At 43.6% G+C, this 26037-nt stretch overlaps 1 protein-coding gene across 1 annotated transcript in view; it reads right to left on the minus strand.

The window, feature by feature from the left end:
* Window positions 1-447: 447 nt before the first annotated feature.
* Window positions 448-26037, minus strand: part of tmprss15 (transmembrane serine protease 15) — a 42072-nt gene continuing 16482 nt past the window's right edge. The window contains exons 9-28 of the mRNA XM_085471286.1: window positions 23005-23114; window positions 22783-22923; window positions 22562-22711; window positions 22362-22467; window positions 18389-18533; window positions 18165-18306; window positions 14135-14224; window positions 13885-14010; window positions 13634-13774; window positions 12874-12984; window positions 12441-12564; window positions 12123-12218; window positions 8401-8450; window positions 8249-8323; window positions 8026-8170; window positions 7750-7931; window positions 7580-7672; window positions 2802-2941; window positions 1040-1094; window positions 448-939 (exon numbers count right to left, since the gene is read on the minus strand). Of these exons, the coding sequence (XP_085327412.1) occupies window positions 806-939; window positions 1040-1094; window positions 2802-2941; window positions 7580-7672; window positions 7750-7931; window positions 8026-8170; window positions 8249-8323; window positions 8401-8450; window positions 12123-12218; window positions 12441-12564; window positions 12874-12984; window positions 13634-13774; window positions 13885-14010; window positions 14135-14224; window positions 18165-18306; window positions 18389-18533; window positions 22362-22467; window positions 22562-22711; window positions 22783-22923; window positions 23005-23114 (2356 nt within the window). The 3' untranslated portion in view covers window positions 448-805. The remainder of the gene's footprint in view (window positions 940-1039; window positions 1095-2801; window positions 2942-7579; window positions 7673-7749; window positions 7932-8025; window positions 8171-8248; window positions 8324-8400; window positions 8451-12122; window positions 12219-12440; window positions 12565-12873; window positions 12985-13633; window positions 13775-13884; window positions 14011-14134; window positions 14225-18164; window positions 18307-18388; window positions 18534-22361; window positions 22468-22561; window positions 22712-22782; window positions 22924-23004; window positions 23115-26037) is intronic.

The raw sequence follows: 26037 nt of genomic DNA on the forward strand, positions 1-26037 counted from the left end.
GCAAGGCTGGGATGGTCAATTTGGTAAAGTAAATCCGTTGGGCATCTTTCTTTGCCTTTAGACAACAATTCTGATGCAAAAGAGCCAAACGGGACAGGCAAAAAAAAAAAAGAAAAAAAAAGAGGAGGACACTGGGACAGGAGGAGGTGCAGAGGGTCGGAGTAACAGGAGGACGCTGGGACAGGAGGAGGTGCAGAGGGTCCTAGTAACAGAGGAGGACGCTGGGACAGGAGGAGGTGCAGAGGGTCCTAGTAACAGAGGAGGTGCAGAGGATTTGAGTAACAGAGGAGGACGCTGGGACAGGAGGAGGTGCGGAGGGTCTTAGTAACAGAGGAGGTGCAGAAGGTCGGAGTAACAGAGGAGGACGCTGTGACAGGAGGAGGTGCGGAGGGTCTTAGTAACAGAAACTAAGCATACCAAACCAGTTATTGTCATTCATCACAAGGATTCAATTTGTTGAATTTCATTTATTTTGTTTAGACTGATACAAACAGAGAAGAGATTTTAGAATCACAGATTTGATATTTTCTCTGCATTCAACACATTTCTGTTCTGGTTGTTACTGATAAACATAAAAAGTTGAACGCATCTTTTTGGTCACTGTGTTCTGCTGCCACCTGCTGACAGAGTTGGATATTACGCCATAATGAAAGTTTTAGAATAAAATCTTTATTTCATAGACTTGATTAATCAGATCTTTATTTGAAACAATCAAACTTGATTGATTTCTCTTTGGAAATGTGTTTCCATCTAGTCAGCTGTTAGTGTGTCATGTGACTCTTTTATAATCGGAACACGTGGAAGGTCACAGTGGATCTTTAAAGTGTGATGAAGAGGAGGAACGTCGGGTCTGAGCGACCCAGGAAGCAAAGGCTGAGACTCGAGCATAGACTCCGGGTTTCTGAGGAAGTCCACAGCCTGCGCCAAATGAGGTCACGCCTGTGAGGAACCAATCAGAGAGCAGCGTTCCGTCAAACCTAATGTGAGGCTTATATGTATATTCTGTGTGTGTGTGCGTGTCTGTGTGTGAGACACCAACCAATCAGAGTCCAGCTTCCATCATCCAGACACATCAGAGGACCACCAGAGTCGCCCTGAAAACACCACATTTAAACTTACACACTTACAGCTTACAGACCATCAGCACTGAGAGCACAGCCTGAGAGTCACATCCATGTTACAGGTTCGTCCTTTACTCAGTACGACATGCAAAAGAATCAGAATCTGAACACTTTATTAATCCCTGAAGAAATGATGTGTTTACAGTCACTCTGAGACGATAAGAGGAACAGGCTGAATTATATAATGCAATGTGTTATAGCGTTACAAAATATAAGAAAGAGCTCTAATATATACAAATAAGTCAATTATAAATATCCAGAATATTACTGTGTGACTGACATTTGACTCTAACCTGTAAAACTTTGTTATTTTACTGTGGAGCGTGTGCAGATAGTGAGGTTGTAACTACTGCACTGTGTGCAGTGCATTAGATGGAGGAGTTGTACAGCCACTGGCAGGAATGATTTCCTGTGTTGTTTAGTAGTGTATTATGGGTAATCTCAGTCTCCCACTGAGCGTGCTCCTGTGAGTGGCCAGCATGTCATGGAGTGGGTGGGAGGTCCAGCATTGTCCTTATCTTGGACAATATCCACCTCTTAGACACCACCCTAAGGGAGTCTGGCCCCACAACATTACTAGGTTTGTGATCAGTTTATTGAGCCTGTTGGCATCGGCGACCCCCAACTTGCTGCTCCAGCATGCAACAGCAGAGAGGATAGCACTGGCCCCAACAGACTCATAGAAAATCCTGAGCATTGTCAGACAGATGTTGAAGGACTTCAGAGAGTCTGGCCCTTCCTGTATAGTGCAACGGTGTTTTAAACCCAGTACAGTTTGTTATCTACATGTGCTCTAAGGTATTTATAGTCCTCCACCATAAAAGGGGGTCATACGTTTGCTTGTCCTCCAAAGACTGAACTATACAAACTGAAGTGAATGCTGCAGTACTTCTATATAAAGAACTGCCGTTAGGTTCAGACGCTGCACATGTACCTTCATCTGTCCCTGCAGTCTAAAGAAGAGCTGAGGAGGTGACATGCAGAGTGTGTTGTTCAGATATGAATGGTGTCCTCCTTCGGTGTACAGTAACCTGATGACATAGGGTGGATGTTTAAGGGTTTCTGACTCAGCCCAGCACAGAGTAACCACCATTCGGGTGGATACAGTGGGTGAGAGTGTGTAAACATCTGCATGAGCTGAATAATGAATTTGATATTGTAGGAAAGTTTTTTTTGCATGAGTTTGAACTATCTGAACGGTAAGTACTGGGTAACACCTTCTCCTCTGTCAGTAAGTTTTCGTCAGTGAGCTGAGAGTTATTCAGGGTCTGTTTGGAGGGCTCCGGTTGGTTCTTCCTGATAAAGGCTCTGAGTTCTGATCACTGATTAAATTGATGATGTTTAGTTCAGGACCTCTGAGGGTAAAACCTTCATTCTTTTAGCTGGTTCACCTCAGAGGTTCTTCTCACCTGTCTAACAGCCCTCCACCTTATTCTCTGTCTCCACCTGTCTACTGAGGTGATGAAAACTCTTTTTAAAGTTTTTACAGCTTCTCCTACTCTGCGACACTGAGTTGAATGTTTGTGCTGTTGTTGGAGTCAGAGGATCTAGAACGTTCCTAGTTTTGAATAAGCTGAAGCTTTAGGCCTAAGACTTTAAGCTCTGATCTTTTGGTGCCCAAACGTTAGCATTACCCTGTCTGTGTTATGGTGGATGTTTGGAGTCCAGGTGAGAGGTTACCTGACAGGAGTCGACCCCTCCCTCTTGGTATCCGGCACAGAGCATGCTGGAGGTGATGGTGTACTCGGGTAGCTGCTGTTGACACAGATCCTGATCCACCAGTGGAATCTCGGCTTCCTGGAGAACATTGGGGAGAGAACCTGAGAGAGAGAGATAGGAAGTGAGAGTGACTGCTAACATGGACTCTACAATAAAGATGACTGCAGTGGTGTCATCCAGTGGTTTTCAAAGTGCAACAGCCCCAACATTTTGGGGTTTTTTTGCTTCAGAGAGCGGACATATTTGTACAAGAGGGTAGCGTGTGTTACGGAATAAATATATATTCTTAGTGCTTATTTTCTGTTTATATTGTTTTATAGAGCACAGTATAGAAGAAACGGCACTTTGAGTTATAATGTGTGGTAAAGGTCACAGAGTACTGTGTAAGACAGGAAACTCTGCACGCTTTGTGCAGGCCTGCAGAGTACAGGAAGTGAAACTAGGTAGAGTGCAGAGCAGGAGTTGTTTTGATCGAAACTATGTGTGACTATGTGTGACGTATAACAGAACTATATTATACGCATTTGGCTTGTAATGCTATAGATTTGCTCAGGATTTGGCCTGTGCTCATCCCTTTCCGGAAAGTAATGCTTGAATAAAATAATTATTTTTGACCACACTGAGTCGGAGTCTTTCTCTGTCAGTAAAAGAATATCAAAGAACCGAATTTGATAATTGGTGCTGTGAACCTGGATTCTTTTATGGCAGAGAGGACAAATTTGGTCCAAGGTGGGATCGTGAAATGAGGCGAACAGAGGACCAGTCCAAATTTAAAGGTAGGTAATGTAATTAATATTTTAATTAATTAATATTTGTTTTAAAAAAAAGCAAATTGGATGAATTCTAAATTATCTGTTCGCCGAGTTAATGATCTTCACCATTAAATTGGCTCGGTAGTGGTGAAATTAAACTAAATTATAAAATTGTTTCAGTACATTTCTGGTAAATGTCCATGGTGATTTTGGGGTAATTTGTGACAATAAAAGTAAAGTCTGGGGAAATATCTAATGAAAATTTATTGCTGTTAATGTTGGGGTAAATTTTAAAGTTGATGGGTTGTGTGTAATGTGAATTGTGTTGTGTCAGCCAAGAAAAACAGATTAGAGTAGGGAATTGAGCATTTGTTTCAGGGTTGGTCCCTTTTGGTCAGAAGGCTAGGCCTGGACATCAGTAAACTGGTGGTTAGAGTCCCAGTTAAATTAATTTCAGGACTGGAGTGGGACTCCTAAGAGTGCACACAAGTTCAGGGGTGAGAACCCCCCCCCCCTTGTTTTGGATGCAGGGCAAGGTCCCGCAGCGTCAGGTCATCTCAGTTAGCCACTGCCAAGACTTGGGACTTTGGTTAACGGCCAGTGGTCAGGGACCACTTTCTGTGCATTGTTTGAGTGAAGAGGCCGGGCCTCAGGCGTGACCACCTCAATGTAGAGTGGCGGGTGAAGCGAAGAGAGCCGAGAAAGTAAAGCTTCCGGTCAAGCTGCGGGAAACGCTTTTAAATTAATATAGGACTTAGAAATCTGACAGAAACGGGTTAATTGATCAGCAAGGTGAGACCTGGGCGTATAGGCTTTTAAAGTTGTCGAAATTGTGTAGGAAAACTGGTACCAGGGAAGATGATGTAAAGTGTGTTATGGAAATGGAAATAATGTATCTTGGCATTTGGTGTCTTTATAAACGTGTGAATATATGAGGGAAGTGTAAAATTGTTCTTTGGATGAATGGTCAGAAGTGCATGTTGTTTTGAAAGTGTGATAGAAAAGGGTGTGGCGTGTGTGTGAGAAGATTTGTTAAATGAGTTGAGTGAAGTGTGCTAAAATGCTGCTGAAAGGATTGTGTGAATTGTGCTGCAGAGCTGCGCTAAGAGAATGTTGACGTGTGTTGACAAACTGTTAATTGTGCTGAAGATTTGTGCTAAAGGAATTCTGCTAATTATGCTGAGGACTTTGATGCGAAGGATTTCTCTTGGTTAATGCTTGCAAATGTAAAGAGCTTAGTATATATATGTGTGAAGCTGTTCAGCTTGCGTGTGTGGCTGAGGGTGCATTCTTTTTATATAAAAATGAGTAGAATTACAGAGGGTACAGTATATAGAGTGTGAACATAAAACAAGAGTTCGATTAGGCTGTAGAAATTGATGAAAATGCAGTGAAGTGTGTGTGTGTCTGTAAGAAGCACAGAAGCACTGGGAGAGTGTGTGTGTCTCTGACAGGAAGTGAAATGTTTGTAGGCAGTGTGCAGGAAATTGCCTGATGTGTGTGCAACGTGAGAGAGAGAAAGATGTCTTAAAATCTAGATAGAAGAATTAGAGAAATGAAAGGAAATGATATTAAATAAATGTCTTAGTGTGTTAATACAGGTGCCCATGGACTTGGCTCAGCCTCGTGGAACAGTACAGCGGCCAGAACAAAATCATAGTTTAACTTAATTGGGACGACAAACAGTCCAGGCTTTGGCTGAAATTTCACAGCTTCACCGCTCATCCTGTCCTTATCCTGAGAAGAAGCTTAAAGGATGATCAATCTCTTCCTGAAGACAGACAGAGCAACACCGTGAACTTGAAGAATTAACAGCAGGCAACAAACAGACAGCAGGACTGACCTAAAACACTGAAGGGTCCAGCAGAAAGTAATGCTTGAATAAAATAATAATTATTTTTGACCACACTGAGTCGGAGTCTTTCTCTGTCAGTAAAAGAATATCAAAGAACCGAATTTGATATGTGCTAACTTATCAGCTGCTAACTTAGTTATAAGACTGTAGGTGAGCATGATATCACTTGCTCAGCAGCAACATCCATTGCTTCAGTCTTAGCTGCTGCAGGTTAAACCACTCCAGCTCCTTTTTGCTTGTGTTAATGCTAGCACCATTTTGCTGTGTCAACCTGCCTTTACCATACTATAAGACTATTCCTTATTCAATTCAATTCAATTTTATTTATATAGCGCCAAATCACAACAAAAGTCGCCTCAAGGCGCTTCATAGGTACAGACCCAACAATCATATGACCCCCTATGAGCAGCACTTTGACGACAGTGGGAAGGAAAAACTCCCTTTTAACAGGAAGAAATCTCCAGCAGAACCAGGCTCAGGGAAGGGCGGGGCCATCTGCTGTGATTGGTTGGGGTGAGAGAAGGAAGACAGGATAAAGACATGCTGTGGAAGAGAGACAGAGGTTAATAACAGATATGATTCAATGCAGAGAGGTCTGTTAATACATAGTGAGTGAGAAAGGTGACTGGAAAGGAAAAACTCTATCTCCTATAATAACACTTAGTTCACAGGTGACCCCTTTCACTCCGCCCACCACCTGTTTGACCTGCTGGTTGGTGCCTCAGGTCAATCAGCTCATGTCCCTCCAGACTCACTAACAGCTTCTTCCCCTGAGCCATTCGGACTGTTAACAAACACTATTCCCCACACCTTCTCCTGCCCACCTGCCCACCAATCTGAGCCATGGTCTGAGTAACTCTCATCACTCAGGCCACTAAGTGGTTAGGGCAAGTCCTTTTGCACTACTTTCAAGCACTTTGCAACTTGTTCTGTATTTTGTACCTTTCAATTGTTTTTTTTTTCTTTTTTTTAGGAAATATATTTCTCTTGATTGTTCCCTAATCCTGATTGGATCTATTTTGAATTGTCGGAATTACATCTTGTTATAATAACCAGTACAGTTCTGTTTCATTCATTCCTATTAAATATTATGTGTAGGGAGAATATTGGAGAATATGTAATTCAAAATACTATCTTCCAAGCAGAGACAGAATTTACAATTAACCTGAATAAAGCGTTTGTTTAGAGTTTGTGCTGCAGATGTGGAAGCATTGTACATCCCAATCCAGTATCATAACAAAACTACATTATTTTAGCAAAGAATTATAAGAATTATAATGTTACTGAATTTACGTTTACCCTTAGCCAGCAGTTTTAAATTTCCCTCAATGTCGCCCGCTCTGGCCCCTGGAGGACGATTGACTATGGTTGCCGGTGTCTCTAGCTTCACATGTCTGAGAACAGAATGACCAATTACCAGAGTCAGTACGCTACCTTCGGCTGCATCAGCTACAGGGGCTAGCTACGGGTGAATGAAGGGTGCGAAGCCGAGTCTCCAATTCAGTAATCCTGGCCTCCAGAGCTGCAAATATGCTACATTTGTTACAGGTATCATTACTGCCAAAGGAGGCCGAGGTGTAACTGACACAATGAGCAGGAAAGTGCAGGAGGGACAGGTGAAGAGGCCATGCTGCTAGCGAGTCGGCTACGAGCTAAGCTAAGATAGAGAATCAGTAAAGACACAGTGAGTGAATACTTTGGCTATAAATTAGGGAGTGAGTACACAGAGAGTGTGCTTCGGATGAAGCACGTGAAGATTATACTATGAAATAATTTATCTATAAGTTTTTAATTAAATTGCTACACAGACAAGCTACACAAAAACACCACTGTGTGTTGGAACCAATGACTGTATAAAACCAATGACTTTTATACAGTCACTGGTTGGAACAGAAACAGGAAGTGATACTCTACCGCAGAGAGCGAGAAACCAAGTAACAGCGCCACCCAAAAAGGTAATCATAATAATAAGCCTTAATTTAATTTAAATACGCAAGTTATAAAAGCATCCTCCCCCTGTACAGGTGTTATGAAGAAGTTCATTGGTAATGAACTTTATGATAGAGAACAGGTGGACCTGTACAGGACGAGACTGTGGAGGTCAAAGGTTGTGCAACCTGGTGCTTGGTTACCGTCAGTGTTTCGGCCCCAGCCAGCGATGAAACATTTTCTTCCTGCTGTGAAATTCTGACCTTCAGGTGGTAAACACACTGGCTGGACCCACTCTGAAACACACACGCACATTTATCAGCGCCCTGCAGCCTGCCTCCACCCATACCTGTGTTTTTGTGCCGTTACTGACGGGTGAAGTTGATTGGCTGCTGTAGATGCATCATGGCGATGTCGGCCTGTTTGGTCCGTCTGTTGTACTGCTCATTGAAGATGATGCGATCGACTTGTCGGGTCTGAACAGCCTCTGAGGTTTGATCATTCTGAGCGTGAAGACCGAGAACCGCCGACCATGATTGGAGGTCAACGTTCTTCCTGCAGAGACAGACGTGCACCTATGTCTTCATGTCCAACATCAACATTAACACTTGTTAGCGCCCCATGCAGGCAGCAGCTGTGAGCCTCTCACCCATAAACGCAGTGAGCCGCAGTCAGCAGCCAGTCACTGCCAATCACTGAGGCTCCACAGGCATGACGTCCCTTCCACTGAAGAGACACTATCCACGGCCATGCACCCTCCTCAGCATTAACCCCGCCCACCACTCGGCCAGCACCTGACAGTTAGAACAATGTGACTACAGTCAGGCTGAAACACGATCAGGATCATGGGTTCAGGTCATTCATACTCTCACCTTCATCACCAGGTGTCCTGTGCTCTGATTGGTCTGCCTCCCTTGAGACATTTGTGACCTGACGGACTCCACACGCTGAAACACGTTTCATTTCATACATAAACATAAATTCACTGAGCCTGAAACATGTCTGCATTTCTGAGAGTACTCACGCTGGTTATTACAGGCCAGTGACATCACTTCCTCTCTGTGGCAAGTTTCACTGTAACACAACAAGCATTAACATCCACAAAGAAGGTCATGAAAAAGACCTGACCCAAGAGCATGTTTTGTGAGGTCAAAGGTTAGGGAAAAGTGGCAGAGTCCTGTACATCATATTTCTTGAAAAAGTTGTCGCCCCCCCAGCTTCAGTTACACCTCAATGACCATAATCTCTATGAACAATTTCAGTCTGGTTTCCACCCCAATCATAGCACAGAAACTGCTTTGTTAAGGATTACCTATGACCTTCTGATGGCAGCTGATTCTGATCTCCTATCCATCCTCATTTTTCCTGGTCTTAGTGCGGCGTTTGATACCATTTCTCACAATATCCTGCTGAACCGGTTAGCATCCATTAGCATTAGTCATACCCCCCTTGCCTGGTTTGCCTCATATCTCTCAGACCGCACTCAGTTTATCCAATTGAAATTACACTCTTCATGTCTCTGTCCTGTCTCTGCTGGTGTGCCACAGGGTTCAGTATTAGGGCCTCTTTTATTCATCATCTACATGCTCCCTCTTGGTCATATATTCCAAAAATATAATATCAATTTTCATTGTTATGCTGATGACACCCAGATCTACATTTCTTCTAAACCCGATTCATCCCTCCCACCTACCTCCCTCTCAAACTGTCTTATTGAGATTAGATCATTGTTCTCCTCCCATTTTCCTAAACCTAACAGTAATAAAACAGGTTTTACTTGTTGGCACAGCCTCTATCTTAACCAAATCCCACAGTTTTTCCATTAACACTGAAAATACTTCCACTTACATAATATTAACTGACTCCGTCCCTTCCTTCCTCCCCATACTGCTGCCATCCTCGTCCATAGTCTTAGTACTTCCTGGACTGATTACTGTTGTTCCCTCTTATTTGGTCTCCCTAATAAATCCCTTCATAAACTTCAACTTCTTCAAAATTGTGCAGCTCAGGTCTATTACCCCAATTCTTCAGCAGCTTCACTGGTTATCCATAGAAGCCAGGATAAACTTTAAAATCTTACTTCTCACATACATTTAGGAAAACTCACCTAAATGTTCATCTCCTCTACCTAAAGGACCTTATAGCTTCTTTTAATAATGCTATCAGAGATGCGAGGGCTGCCTATTTCTTACATTTGGTTACAAAGAGCAGAGGTAATCCTAAGGTGCTTTTTAACACCATTAGTGACATTGTTACTCCTGCTCTACCTGTGGCTCCTATTTCATCTAATGAAGACTGAACATTTTCTTTATTTTCTGCTTGCAAAGATTAATAACATAGGAATAACTTCTTGTCATTCAGCACCTGTTATCTCAATCTCCACCCCATCTTGGCCCGTCATCTTGGATACTTTCTCTCCTGTTTCACTACCTGAGCTGGTAAAACTAGTGAATTCAGTGGAAGCATCCTCTTGTCCTCTTGACACTGTACCTGCATCATTATTCAAAAATGTCTTCTGGTTATTGGTCCATCTGTGCTCACTCTAATCAACTCTTTACTGGCGTCTGGTATAGTTCCAGTTTATTTAAAAAAATGCTGCTATTCTCCTGCTTTAAAAAAGACCTCAGCTAGACCCCTCTGTTTGGAGCAGCTACAGACCAATCTCCAAAGTACCGTTAATCACTAAGCTTCTAGAAAAGGTTGTGGCTAAGAAACTTATAGCGGCTCTGGACAAACATAGCATTTTTGATAAGTTTCAGTCCGGCTTTCCATGAGCTCACTCCACAGAAACAGCTCTTCTTTGGGTCTGTAGTGACATTTTGATGAGTAATGATGCAGGAAAATACTTGGTCCTCCTAATGTTGGACCTCACATCGGCTTTTGACAATGTTGACCATCACATTCTCCTCGAAAGGCTTAAACACTGGGTTGGTGTATAGGGTACTGCCTTGGAGTGGTTCTCCTCATATCTACGTGACCGATCTTTTTCTGTGGTGGTCTCCGGTTTTAGGTCATCCTCTACCTCCCTTACTTATGGTGTCCCTCAGGGTTCGGTTTTGAGGCCTTTATTGTTTTTAATATATCTTCTCCCCCTCCAGCACATAATGGGCTCTTTTGAGGACATGTCTTATCACTGTTATGCTGATGATATTCAGTTGTACATCTCTTTTAAGCCCCAGGATTTATCTAAGCTTCAGCTTCTGAATGATTGCTTAGATTCCATCAAACGTTGGATGGCTGCAAATTTCCTCCAATTCACTGAGGGGAAAACTGAAGTCCTCATATGCGCTCCGGACAGATTTTTATCCCAGATAGTGAAAGCCCTTGGTCCTCTCTCAGTGTATGTTAAATCCTCTATCAGGAATTTAGGTGTCACTTTTGACTCGACTCTCACATTGGATGGGCATGTGAAATCTCTGGTTTGTTTTTATCTTGTTTTTATCACTTAAGAAATGTGGCTAAGTTAAGCCCTATTTTAACTTGCCCTGAACTGGAGATAGCTATACATGCATTTATTTCCTCATGCTTGGATTATTGTAACTCTTTGTTAATGTGTCTAAGCAAAGGTTCTCTGGATCGTCTGCAGGTTGTGCAAAACGCTGCAGCTAGGCTCCTGACAAAATCCTCCAAGTATTCACATGTGACACCATTGCTATTTCAGCTACACTGGCTTCCTGTTAAATTTAGAGTACATTTTAAGATCCTGGTCTTGACATTTAGAGCCTTGCATGGACTGGCACCAGCCTACATCTCTGATCTGCTACAGCCCGATGTCCCTAGCAGGTCCCTGAGGTCATCTGATCAGGGCTTACTTGCTATAAAACAGACTAAGATGAGAACTAAGGGTGATATGGCTGATTGTGACCCACACCCATTTTCACACCTTGGCTCTCATCAAGGGGTCCTTTTGTCCCTCTGTGGGGGGAAACTCCCACTAGGTTTAAATCTGGGACTCTCCACTATTTGACCTTAGAACTGAAGAAGCTTCTCGGATGAGAGGTGAAACGTCTTCAAGCAACTCAAAGAAGTCCAGACGCTTTTCTTTCCAAGCTCCTTAGACTACGATGACCTGGATGACTGAGAACCTTCACAGACATATGGGTGATAGAGCTTCTGCCACTGTGGCCTCAAGACTCTGGAACTTTCTCCCTCATACATTAATAACTGTGGACTCTGTAGTTTTTTTTAAAAAACAACTAAAAACTCACCTTTTTAACAGTTTTTGGTTAAATTTCTGCCTGCTTTATATTGAGTGTTTTACCTTTTGATATATTTGTTATCTTATGTGCAGCACTTTGTGATTCTGTCTAGAAAGGTGCTATATAAATAAAAATTTATTTATTATTTATTTATTATTTATAAGTGTATCCAAAGCTTGTCCTTCCTATCTGTGTGATCTGCTTCATATCACCACTGTTTCCCGCCCTCTCAGATCCTCACCTCCTATTCATCTTGTGGTTCCTGCTGCTTGTCTTACCACGATGGGGAACAGAGCCTTCGGTTCAGCTCCCCAGCTCTAGAACTCTCTTCCACCAGCCTCAAGTAATGCAGACTCTCTTCCCTTATCTACAGCTCAAAACACATGTGTTCAAGCCTGCTTATTCGCTTTAGTGCTGATTTTGTCTGTTGTCAAGCAATTTTAACTTATTTTATGTATTTTAATAACTATTTTCCTTTTTAGTTTTTCTTTTGTAAGGTAACCTTGGGTTTCTGAAAGGCGCCCTAGTTCTGGTTTGGTTCTGGTACCTGATGTTGGTTTTCAGTGTCCCATCATTGCTGATTGTGATGAGAGCAAACGGCGAGTCTTGTGGCCGAGCCGGCAGGAACGAGGCCTTCCCGGACCTGCAACAAATACCAGATCTGAGTCTACGGGCCTCTTCAACATTTCCTGTTTCTGTTGGAACCTTCAGTCCAGCTGGAACAATCAGGCTCACCTGACAGACAGATGTAAGAAAAAATTAGCTGTTCTTCAAAGTTTCCAGGATTTCTGTATTTAAAAATCAAACTGTTTAACACTCAAACAGTTTGACTAAAGTCCTCAAGTTTCCAGAGAGAAGTAGTTACCTGTATCCGAGGTACTGACAGGTGAAGTTAGACAGTTGAGAGCTCCAGGTGTCAGTGCACACCGTGAACAGAGAAGAGACAATTTGAACCTGAAGCCGACTGGAACCATTTACCTGCAACATAACTGATACACAAATTTCTTAAAACCTGAAGCAGAACAGGTGCTGTGGACAAACTGGGGTCACGTGACTAATTTAAGATGTTAGAGAACTTCCTTGTCACTGTCTTTAGTGAACATCTGCTCGATGAGCTCATCCACCAACACCCACCAACACCAACCCACAAACACAAAAAACTCCTACCGACATTAAATTATATAAAATATTTACAGAGGATTAGATTCTGTTTTGATTCACACACTTTGGGGGCAGCATGAAATCAAAATGACCTGATACTGTGTATTTATTATCAGTATTGATTATGAGTGACTTACCACATTTGGCTTCATCAGAGCTGTCGGGACAGTCGACCACACCATCACACTGATTGTTACCATGGATGCAACTTCCTGTCTGACACTGGAACTGACCATCAGCACACGGAGCTGTTCAAATGTCACATGAGCTGTCAGTAATCAATCAGTACATCTTTTGTCATGTTTACGTACCGGCAGGCAAGGAGAGAAGGACCCAAAATGCAGGTTTCAGTGAGGTGAAGTAGAACTCAAAATAACCGCTTTATTAGCAGGTAAACAGCGGACCAACTAAACTGGGAAAATACAAACTAACAGGCAGATACACACGGACGGAAAACAGAGTACAGAATGAAGGTGAGTAGACATTAACGATGCGACAGAGAACAAAGGTAACACAGGGCTAATATACATACGGCAGTAATCAAGGGATGAGGCAGAGGAGGGGAACACACCTGGGAGAAATCACAGCTGACGAGACAGGGGAATAGTAAACTGAGCACACTGACATAAGACACAGACCTTCACAATAAAACAGGAAACTCAGACACAGGGAACCAGACAAGACGCTGAACTGAACAGACAGATTCGCAAACAGACGGGGTGACGCCATAGACAGACAGAGATACAGACGCAGACTCAGAGGCAGACCAAAGAGAACTCAAACAATAATAATCATCATAATAATAAACTAGAAAATGATAATAATAAACTTAAAGCGCTGGGTCACCGACCCAGGACCATGACATCTTTGCTGTCTCTTCACGTGTGATGAGCTCACCTGGTGACCCCAGGTTGACCCCAGAGGTGAAGTTGGCTCTGAATCCTTTCCCAGAAACTGAACTGTCTGTATAGAACCACACTGTAACTTGATTGGCTGTTGAGAAGAAGTCATGGGTGGGGCCATTTCCTGTGAGGACAGCTGGGTAAGACAAAAAGAGAGAAGTTATCACTTGGGTCAGCGTAAAATTCACTTGGACGTCTTCTGGTGAGGATAAAGCTGCAGAGGATTGTGGGTAAACACAACCTCACCCAGTAAGGTGGAGTTAGGCCCCGCCCCATCCCGCACTTCCACCATATCACTGGATGCTTCAATGTCAAAGTCCAGGAAGTGGAGCTGAATATTGTGACCTTCCCCAGCATGCAGAGTCCACAGACCTGCAACAGAACAGCATTATGAGTAATTACAACCTGCTGCCAGGTAAAAACGTCACACGTTCTCAAGTGAAACCAGTGATCATGTGTAAATACAGGTAGGCTGAAAGCAGACAGGTTTACTCACACTCTGCCCCATTCCCATAGGATTCTGGGTAGTTTGGTGTGTTGAATGTAGAGTTTGGCTCCCAGAGGTCAAACGGGCCTCCACAGTCAGCTGGACCGATCAGAGAACAGAGGTAGCAGAGTATCAGCATCACAGGTGTGTCATTTGATTGTTGGTTTTTTCTCTGTGTGTATTACTGTAGGGTCTACCTTACAATATAAAGCGCCTTGAGGTGACTGTTATGATTTTGTGCTGTATAAATAAAATTGAATTGAATTGACTGGTACAAAGGACAATTGCTGACATCATTAAATGATCAGACAAAAGATTCAGTTTACCTGCTATATCTTATCTGTATGGAAGTATGGTTATTTCTCACCTAGTCTGTGGTGGGGGTTCTCAGCTGGTATGTGGGTGGGGTTTGTTTCTCACTGCAAGCTCTGCATGCAGCGCTGCGGGGGCTTTTTGTTTTCCTCTGCTGGGATAACTTGTTTGGACACACCTTCTCATTTAATAGTTTTTCTTTATTTTCATGACTGTCTACATTGTAGATTCTCACTGAAGGCATTAAAACTATGAATGAACACATATGGAATTATGTAGTAAACAAAAGTATGAAGTAACTCCAAACATGTTTTATGTTTTAGATTCCTCCAAATAGCCACCCTTTGCTTTGATTACTGCTTTGCACACTCTTTGGCATTATCTCAAGGAACTTAAGATCTTCCTCACAGTCATTGTTGGTTCAGCCCAGATCTCGCTTGAAGTCTAGAGGTGATCGAGTGTTCGCTCTAGCTGCACCTGAGCTGTGGAACAGTCTCCCGATTGGCATCCGGGCGTCTGATTCTATTCAATCTTTTAAATCACGGCTTAAAACATATCTGTTTGAACTTGCTTTTTCTACCAGTTAAATTCTCGCCTTGCTTCTAGTGAGTTGTTCTAATGTTCTAATGTGTCTGGTTGTTTTGCGTTGTCCTGTGCTGTCAATGTTTTCCATCACTGTGTTTGATGGTTCAGCTTTACAGCTTTACTCTGCTTTAGCTGTGTGCTATAGTTTATTCTTATTAGTGGTTTTTACCTGTGAACATAATCTCACACTTATATGACTCTGACGTTATAGTCTTAATTATTTTATTATTTTATTGTTGCGTTGCCTATGTCCTCTATCACTGTGTATGATGGTACAGTTCTTCTTTGCTACAGCTGTGTGCTATTGACTGTTCCTATTAGTGGTTTTTACCTGTGAACATAATCCCACACCTATATGATTCTGATGTTTTAGTGTAAATCATTTTATTGTTTTATTGTTTCATGTAAAGCACTTTGGCATGCCCCTGGCTTTTAATGTGCTCTATAAATAAAGATTGTTGTTGTTGTTGTTGTTGTACTGTATATCAAAAAAAAATTCTGGTACTCTACCAGAGGCCTGAGAGCTTCAGGGTCCTGCAGTATCTTACCTGTTCCTAGGACGGAGATCTCTGATGTTGTTTCTGGGATCTGTTGGAGCCACTCGCCCAGTTTGGGGATCACTGAATGGTCTGATAACCACTGGGACCACTGTTACCTTCACCCTCCACATCTTCTCGAGCTCTTCTCTGAGCCCTTGGTACTTCTCCAGCTTCTGGTGTTCCTTTTTCGTGACGTTGCTAAAATTTGGTATAGCTACATCTATCACTTGGGATGTCTTCCTCTGCATGTCTACCACCACTATGTCCGGTTGGTTAGCCATCACCATTTTGTCCGCCTGTATCTGGAAGTCCCACAGGATCTTAGCTCGGTCATTCTCCACCACCCTTGGGGGCGTCTTCTGGACTTCCAGACCATATTCGGCATAGATGTTCCTGTACACTATGCCGGCCACTTGGTTATGGCGTTCCATGTATGCCCCGCCTGCTAGCATCTTACACCCTGCTGTTATGTGCTGGATTGCCTCAGGGGCATCTTTACACAGCCTGCACCTGGGGTCTTGCCTGGTGTGATAGACCCCAGCCTCTATGGATCTTGTACTCAGAGCTTGTTCTTGTGCTGCCATGATTAGTGCCTCTGTGCTGTCTTTCAGTCCGACTTTGTCCAGTCACTTTTAGAATTTCTGGATATCAGCCATCTCCGCTATCTGCTGGTGGTACATACTATGCAGGGGCCTGTCCTTCCATGAAGGCGCCTCCTCATCCTCCTCAGTCTTGGGTTTCTACAGCCTGAGGTATTCACTGAGCACGGCTGGGGCCATCTTACTGATGTATTTGTGGATGTTTGTTGTCTCATCCTGGACCGTGGTGCTGACACTCACCAGTCCCGGCCTCCTTCCTTCCGCTTAGCGTACAGCCTCGGGGTGCTGAACTTGGGGTGAAACCCTCCATGCATGGTAAGGAGCTTTCTTGTCTTGATGTCAGTGGCTTCTATCTCCTCCTTTGGCCAACTTATTATCTCAGCAGGGTACCTGATCACGGGCAGGGCGTAGGTGTGCTGACTTCTTAGGACTTGCCTGACCCTCTGCATGTGCCTGTTCATCTTAGCCGCTATGACACGAGCTTCCACGTGGTACTGAGGCAGGTTATTGGTCGGTAGTTGGAGGGGACCGATCCCTTCTTGGGGTCCTTGAGGATCAGGACTGTCTGGCCTTTGGTTAGCCATTCTGGGTGTCTCTTGTCAACTAGCAGCTGGTTCATTTGTGCTGCCAGGTGCTCGTGGAGTGCAGTCAGCTTCTTTAGCCAGTAGGTGTGAATCATGTCATGGCCTGGTGCTGTCCAACTCTTCATACTGGAGACCCTTTCTTGGATATCTGCCACTGTGATGGTTACGGGACCCTGTTCAGGGAGGTCGCTGTGGTCTGCCCTCAGATCCACTAGCCACGGAGCATTGCTGTTATGGGTTACGTCCTTCTTCCATGTGCTCTTCCAGTATTGTTCCGTCTCCAGCATGGTGGTGCTGTTCTCATATTGTTCCCCTGCAAATGAGAGTACACCTTGGCTGGTTCTGTGGAGAACAGCTGGTTTATTCTCCTGCCTTCGATCTCTCTGGTGTACCTCTTCAAGTGGGTGGCCAAGGCTGTGAGTCATTGCTTGGCAGTTTCCAAGGCCTCAGGTATGGACAGCTTGCTGTACTTCTTAGGCACCTTCTTCATCGCACTTTTCTGCAGCTCCGATAGTTGGCTAACCTCCCTCTGTGCTACCTTGATCTTAGCCTCTAGCCTCCTTCTCCATGCTGCCCCATGTGGCTGTTCAACTTATATCCAACCATCTCATTGATCACTGTTGCCGTGGTGTAGATCAGCTTGTTAGTGTTGATAATCGTGGCTGTAGGTATCATCCGTAGTGCTGCATTAACATCATCTAGCAGACCTTCTGAGGGCACTTCATGTAGTCTTGGTAACTGGCTATGGGGGGGCCGTGGTTTCAAGCTTGGCCATGATCTTTCAGGTCAGTTCCTCTCACACTCAACGATCCTTCTTTTGTCGCAATTGGGGCTTAGTACCCAATCTCGGGTGGGGGTGATGATATCTCCCCCCTGACCTGGCATCCTGACTCCTCCTTGCCGTAGCATTTGTGTTGTACCTCGCCAATCTCTAGCTGTGAGAGCAGTCCCTTCTTTCGAATGTTGGAACACCAAGCTAATAGTCTATCTATCTATCGTCCATAACTATAGATAGATAAATACACACGCCATCAAACGATTTAACTCCCTGCTGCAGGTGCGGGGGAGGGGAAACAGGAGGACAGAGGGGGGCGGGACCAACTAAGCTGCAGTGTTTTTTGACTTACAATAGTTGAAATGTGCAACAAACTTTGGCTGTCTGCATCTCATCAATGAGTATATTTCACTAGTATTCTGATTTATTCTTATTATATATTCTGTATTTATATATGTGTGTGTGTATATATGCTATAGTTTTATGCTAATGTTCGTACTCTCTCATTCCCCTTTATTTGATATTCTAACTCTGCAACTTCTGTCGGTGTTCTGCTAATCTAATCTAATCTGATCTAATCTGATCTAATTTGATCTAATCTGATCTAATCTACTTGGTATGGGGAGGGGGGGATTTTTTTCTCACCTGGTATGGGGGATGTGGTTGTTGGAGGTGGTACATTGGTGGGTTCAGGGGGGGCGGGCCCACAGGCATCAGAGGTCAGTGTGATGTCATCCAGAGCAATGTCATTCAACATCCCTCCTTTCTTCAGAGCTTCAAACGCCACCTTCAGAGGTCAGAGGTCATGCCAATGAATCACTTATTGATCACCTGACTGATCTGTGGACTTCCTGTGTGATTTCACTGACCATAGCCTCTGATGTCAGGTTAAGGGTCACCTGGCCATAGTTCCAGGTGTCGCCATAGTCACCATCTTTCTGGAATATGGTAACATCAGATTCCATCAGCAGCCGGACTCTGAGCTGGTGAACATCCTGTCCAAACATGTGGTACCTGCCCACAGAGTTATTCACCATAATCAGATCACATCTGTACGCTGATTGTGCAGTTTAATTCAGAGCAGCTTAAAATACCATGTAAGGCTGCCACTAAATTAACAGATTGCTTGGACAGGTTGAACACTTAGAAATGTAAAAATACATAAAAATGTTATGTAGAACTGTGAGGATCACTCTTCAAACCTTTGATCTGATTTAAATAAACACAAGGTAATTAGGAAGATAGAACCTAGCTGGGGAAAACAGGTGAACTAAATCAGACTAATGAGATAGGGGAAGGAAAGCAGAACACAATGCACACTGGACAAGAGACTATCAAAATAAGACAGGAAGTAATGAACACAGTGACCCAGGCCTAGAGACACAAACTTGACCAGAGACAGAAGCCAAAAACACAGAGACAAGACTGAGGGTACGGAATAGGAATACAAAGGACCATGACAATGCCAGCCCACTCAGCTGAACCCACTCACCTGATACCCTATTATTAGCAATCAAGAGGCGCTCTATCTTCAACCGGGTCAAGTTGAACTACAAACACCACCAAGTGTGGTTCAATTTCTTACTCTTAAAACCCCCAAATTACTATCCAAAATATACAGAATGCTTTCTAAAACAGATGAATCAATATCACTTCCTATTGCAAAATGGGAAGCAGATTTATCAGTTAACTTAGACCTAAACTTCTGGTCTCAGATTTGCCTAAAAACCTTTCATCTAATTAGAAATCCCAGTCTTCAATTAATTCAATAAAAAATACTACATAGAGTGCACTATACAGGTTATCGGATGTTCAAGATGGGTTATACGTCTACCAACAACTGCTCACACTGCCAAACCAATACACCGGACAATTATATCCACGCTCTTTGGTTCTGTCCACCAGTTCAGAAGTTTTGGCGCGAGATATGTGAAGACTTATCAAGAACACACATGCATCAACACTACAATGTCAAGGGAAAATCCACGGGCGTTCAAAATAACATAGGCTCTGACTCAGTTTATTGCTCTGGATGATCAGCCACTGTCAGTCGTGGAAAACATAGGATTTTGCCGTCTTCTCAGCATACTCGAGACGCAATATGAGATTCCCAGCCACCCATACATCACGGGCATAATGGTGCCAACACATTTTGAAAAGGTAAAAAAAACACATGCATAATCTCATGCATCAGGTTTCAGCCTTAAGTTTCACTACAGACATTTGGACAAGCAGTGTGCGCTCGATGTCACGCCTCAGTTTAACGGCGCAGTGGATTGATGAGGAGTTTGTTCGTCATCAAGTCACACTACATGCAAAGTCGTTCAGGGGCTCGCACACTAGCTAAACCATCGCAGCTGCTTTTCAATAGCATGCCCCAGATGTGGGATATACTGAAGACGTCCATCCACATAGTGCTCCGGGACACCGCAAAAAATGTGATAAAGGCCATGAGTGATGGTGAGCTGCCCAGCCTACCTTGTACTGCTCACACTCTCCAGCTGGTTGTTCATGAGGGCCTTCTGTCACTGAAGAGTGTTGCTGATGTGGTGGCAGTTTGCCGCAAAATAGTTGGACATTTTAAACATTCTGCTCTGGCCAGCTCCCGTCTCAAATACATTCAATTACAGATCAACCAGCCTGAGAAACGGCTCCAGCAAGCTGTTCAGACCCACTGGAACAGCACGTTTTATATGATACAATCATTGATTGAGCAGAAACGGGCTCTGGGAATATTCGTGTCTGAATATGGACTCCCTGATACGCTCATGACTCACCAGTGGACATTGCTGGAGAAAGTGATATCTGTTCTGGGTCCATTCGAGGAGTTAACTCGAAAAGTCAGCTCTGCAGATGCAGACATCACTCCAGCAGTCACAGTGCTCCACAGATTTCTAACAAGGAAGACTGATGAGGACCATGGGATCAAAGCAATGAAAGGAACCTTGGCTGCAGCTGTCAGGACGCGGCTCACTGATGTGGAGGAAAACCCACTCTATAGCATCGCCACTCGACTCGATCCCAGGTGAGTGTGTGCCTGTGTGTTTACCTTTGACTGTGTGTGACTGTAATTGTGTGACTGTGTGTGAATATGACTCTATGCAACTGTGTGTATCTGTGACTGTGTAGTTAACTGTGTGAGACTCCAGCGTTCAGATTGGCTATCTATATGTGAATATGAGTGTGTATGTATCTGTGTGTGACTGCAAAAAAATAGGATGCTAACCTATTGTCAGCTAACTTTTTTCTTTCTCTGTTTTAAATATAAACATCGTTTTTTTTTCCAGCACCATAGCTGCTGGAAATGCCAAAGAGATTCTGCAACTTGAGCTGCTAAGGTTGCCTGGAGACAAGCAGGAACATCATGACCTGAATGAACCACCTTCAAGAAAAGCACGCAGTAACCAGCCCACTACTAGTCTGGACAGCATGTTTGATGAAATTGCTGATTAGGCACCAGCATCGGTGGGCAGAGTTGTGGTAGGTTCTAGTGTAGACTTGGAGACGTATCTTGGAGAGGCCGCAATTTTACGAGAAGACAAATCACAACAATAAAAAATGTTATGTGAATCTGAAAGCTGTAGACAGCACTAAATTGTTCACTGTTATTTTGTTTGGATATATGATGGATATTCTGCAATCATTTAACAGAAGTGTTTATTTTATTCTGAAACATAATTTTTATTTATTTTATTCTGAACAGAAGTGTTTATTTTTCAATCTGAAAGCTGGAGACAGTCCGATATAGTTCACTGATATTTGTTGTTTAAAATGTGGATACTCTGCAATAGGTTCATTAATGTTATGTCTGAAAGCTGGAGACAGTTCAAAATACTTTAGTTATTTTGTTTGTATATTTTCCAATATGGACATTTTGCAATAATTTAACAGAAGTGTTTATTTTTTAATTGAAATTTTATTTTTCTGGTCATTTTTATTAATGTTTTATTTTTTATCAGCAGAGAATAAAATAAAACCTGTCCTCCAATTCACTGAATTTTTTTTCATGTGTGTGGTGGAAGTATTGGTTTTTGTACTTGTTTTTGGCAAGTAGTCAGATCCAATTTTCGCTATTGTATGGGTTTAAAAAGATTTGTACTTTTTTTCTACAGTTCATCCTGGCTTTTTTAGTTTTTCAAAATGAAGCTTTAATGTGCTTCTGTTGTGTAAAAGGTCTCTTTGTAGTCAACAGGTTGCCTTTGCAAGCGGTGTCATGTTTGCTGGAGTTAGATGACACATTTAAAGTCTGCATTTTTCTCTCTGAAGTTTGGCATTTGCGGGGCAAGACTAAAGCTAGGAAGATTATGATGGACCTCTCCCATCCCAACAATGGACTCTTCTCACTGTTGAGGTCTGGGAAGCGCTTCCGCTCCCTCAAGGCCAAAACAGAGAGAATGAGGAGGAGCTTCTTCCCCCAGGCTATTCGGGCCCTGAACCAGGTGTAGGACTGGACTCTCCCACACATCACATGACCACACGCACTCTGGTTTTTCTTCATGCACACTTCCTATAATTTATAATCTCTTTCTGCTATTTGCACTTTTTTTTTTACTGTAAATTTCTAAGTTAAATCTGTAAATTTTGGATAACCTGTAAATTGTAAATACTGTAAAACCACTGTCATTTAATGGTCGGGTATTGCATTCCACAGCTACAAGCATTTCACCTCATGTCATACTGTGTATGGTTGTGTGTGTGACAAATAAAATTTGAATTTGAAAAAACTCGTTTGAATTACTTGTTCTCTTTTAAAGAACTGTCATCCTTGCAGGCTGATTCTACATAAATAGATGATATCACATGAGTGCCCAGTGGTGTAATTTAACAATGATATTTTGTTACCAGAAGCTCAGACACATGGGCTGCATGGATGGAGTCAGAGGAAGGCTGTCGAGCCTGAAGCTCTTCTCCCATTGGCCAGGACTCTTAGAAGTGACAATGTAGAAACCTGATGGCATTCAATACAAACTGATTAATTGGAGTCAATCTTTAAATCATACTGACTGATGATTCAGTAGTAATGATCTCCACGTGAAACTCACCTGAGCTGTTACCCAGCGTGTGGTCGACACTTGGGCCAGTTAAAGTCGGAAAAGTGGGGCCTCTGATTCGAAACCAGTCCCCGTTATCATCTTGCTGCTGCCTCCAGAAACACATGCCCTGCTCGAAGTTGCAGGTGAGCTTCTCCTCGTCTACACACAAAAACACATCAGGTAAAGGGAATGCTCAGAGAACTTGTAATAGTCTGTTTATCACATCTTACTTGACAGCGTGGAAATGTTGGCTGCACTGTACGTGGCTATGAACCCTGACAGATTGTTGATATCATCAGAGGTGAACTCCACAGTTGATTGGTCGGTCAGCAGCCACACATTTCCAGGAGAGGTGGAGCCTGAGAACTGAGCTGCCAATCATTAAAACAGGAGGTGAGCCATAGGGTTAAGGATAGCAGTTGTGGTCTGTTCAGACTGACTGTGGGATTCACCTGTGAAGACTTTGTTTGGTCCCACACCTTCATAAAGCCTCAGAGTGTCGCTGTTTTCTTCAGTTTCAAAATGAGGGAAGGTAACCTGAACTGAAAGTCCGTCATCAACCCTGAAAACAACACAACTCTTTATTAGTGAATGAAAGAGCTTGTTTTAATGTCTGTTTTACAAAGAACTCACCATTCATGTGTTGGGGTGTGTCTGTTACACTGAGTGTTATTCAAATTCAAATCAAATTCAAATTTTATTTGTCACACACACACAACCATACACAGTATGACATGGGGGTGAAATGCTTGTAGCTGTACAATGCCCGACCATTAAATGACAGAAGAAAAGTTTTACAATATTTACAATTTACTACAAAAATTTACAAATTAACTTAGGAAATTACAGTAAAGAATGTGCAAATAGCAGAAGAGATTATAAAGATTATAAATTATAGGAATTATAGGATTATAGGATTATAGGAAATGTGTGGTGGTGCGTGTGGTGACATGTGTGAGAGTCCAGTCTTATAGTGACGTGTTTGGGAGAGTCCAGTCCTACACCTGGTTCAGGGCCTGAATAGCCTGGGGGAAGAAGTCCTAGCTTTGGACTTGCACCGCTTGGTGTAGATGGTGTTAAGGTTCAAAATATTGGGGATGGAGACAAGAGAAAAAACCACAATAACAACACTGGTCCGGCCGGGTTGAGTCAAACGATGATTTAATGATCACACACGTGGGAGATGGACACTGATGCAGACAGCCTCAAAATCTCAAAATGGTGGAGCATTGCTCAAACTTTTATAACCTCTGGTGCCTCCACCTTATCATAAAAAGCCTAAACATTCACATGCTCTCTCTCACACAGCGCCTAAGCTACGACCTTGGCTCCCTGTTTATCTGCTCCTGCTGAAATGGGGCAGAAAACTCCAGCACACTCTGTTCTCTTCTACTCAGACAAATTAGACAATAACCTTCTGCGAACAGTATTTCTTATAACTCAGCAATATAATGCATCATAAAACAATATCATTCATTCACAACAAGTCAGCAATTTAATGTAATGCAAATCAGTTTAACTAATGCAATAGTTATCAGCTTCTTCTAATTCAGGAGAATAATGCAAACTAAAACTACATAATAATTCACAATCTTTAATTAAGGGTCTAACATGGCATAAAATAATATCATAATTTTACAATGGACAGCAGGTCAGGGAGCTCTGATTGAATGATGCGTTCGGCTGAGCGCACCACTCTTTGCAGATCTCGTCTGTCCTGCTTGGTGCTGTTCCCAAACCAGGTGCAGATGTTTGCCGTCAGGACGCTCTCGATGGTGCAGGAGTAGAAGTTCTTGAGCACCTTCAGTGGCAGATGGAAGTCTCTAAGTCTTCTGAGGAAGAAGAGACGCTGCCGGGCTTTCTTAACCAGGGTGTTGATGTGACAGGACCATGACAGGTCCTGAGTGATGTGGACACCCAGGTATCGGAAACTGTCCACTCTCTCCACTGGCGTGCCACTGATGATGAGGGGTTTGTAATTCCTCGCCTGCTTTGTAGTGAAGTCCACGATCAGCTCCTTAGTCTTGCTGATGTTTAGGAGGAGGTTATTCTCCTGGCACCAGGTCTCCAGGTTCCTAATCTCCTCCAGGTAGGCCGTCTCGATGTTGTCGGAGATCAGGCCCACAACAGCAGTGTCGTCAGCAAACTTGACAATGGAGGTGGTGTCGGATGTGGCTACACAGTCATAAGTGTACAGTGAGTACAGCAGGGGGCTTAAAACACAGCCCTGAGGAACTCCAGTGCTGAGTGAGATGGAGGGGGAGACTTGTTTTCCCACCCTCACTGATTGGGGTCTGTCTGTGAGGAAGTTGAGGATCCACTGACACAGTGATGAGCTGAGTCCTAGATCCGTCAACTTGGTGAAAAGCTTAGAGGGAATTATTGTGTTGAATGCTGAACTGTAGTCCACGAACAGCATCCTAACATAATTCCCTCTGCCAGTGTCCAGGTGACTCAGGGATGTGTGGAGCAGGTGAGATATGGCATCGTCTGTGGAACGATTAGTCCGGTAAGCAAACTGAAGTGAGTCGATGGTGGCAGAAAGTGAAGAAGTGATGTGATCTCTCATCAGTCTTTCAAAACACTTCATCACTATTGGAGTCAGTGCTACTGGACGGTAGTCATTGTGGCAAGCGGGCTGTTGTTTCTTTGGAACAGGAACAATAATGGACTGTTTGAAGCACGTGGGAACCACAGCTTGGGCCAGGGAGAGGTTGAAGATCTCCGTGAACACCGGTGCTAGTTGATCAGCGCAGGCTCTAAGGACCCGGCCAGGGATTGCATCTGGTCCTGCTGCCTTCCTGGTGTTCACCCTCCTGAAGGTGTTCCTCACGGCATGCTCTGTGATGACGAATGCATTTTCTTCACTGGTGCACTCCGAGCGCGCGCAGCCGTTTGTTGTTTTAATTGCTGCGGCGTCGAAGCGAGCATAAAACGTGTTCAGCTCATCAGCCAGTGAAGCATCTGCATTCATCATTGAAGAAGCTGGTCGTTTATAGTCCGTTATAGTCCGCAGTCCTTTCCACAGGCTCCTAGAGTCGCACTGTCGTAGCTGTGACTCTAGTTTTTCCCCGTAGCTCCGCTTTGCCTTTCGGACCGCGCTGCGCACGTTGTAGGACGCAGCCTTGTATAGGTCCATATTACCGGAGACGAGCCCTTCATTGTAGGCAGCGGTGCGTGATCTCAGAGCGTCGCGGATGTTTTTATCCACCCACGGCTTCTGGTTGGGAAACGTTCGGATGATAGTTCTTTCTGCTGTGTCGTCCGCTAGTTTCCCGATAAATCCCACAACCGCTTCCGTAAACATGTTGATGTCATCAGAGCTGCGCCGAAACATGTCCCAGTCTGCGTCATCCAGTGCGTCCTGCAGCGCGGCCACCGATTGGTCCGTCCAGCGAGCGACCTCCCTCCTGATTGGTGGTTGCTGCTTTAGCCTTTGTTTGTAAGCAGGTATGAGGAAGATGGCGGAATGGTCCGATTTTCCA

This window comes from Copadichromis virginalis, linkage group LG10, assembly GCF_057382275.1.
Source record: "Copadichromis virginalis isolate Kocher_CV1m ecotype Utaka linkage group LG10, C_Virginalis_male_GT1.1, whole genome shotgun sequence".
In the NCBI taxonomy this organism is placed as follows: Eukaryota; Metazoa; Chordata; class Actinopteri; order Cichliformes; family Cichlidae; genus Copadichromis; species Copadichromis virginalis.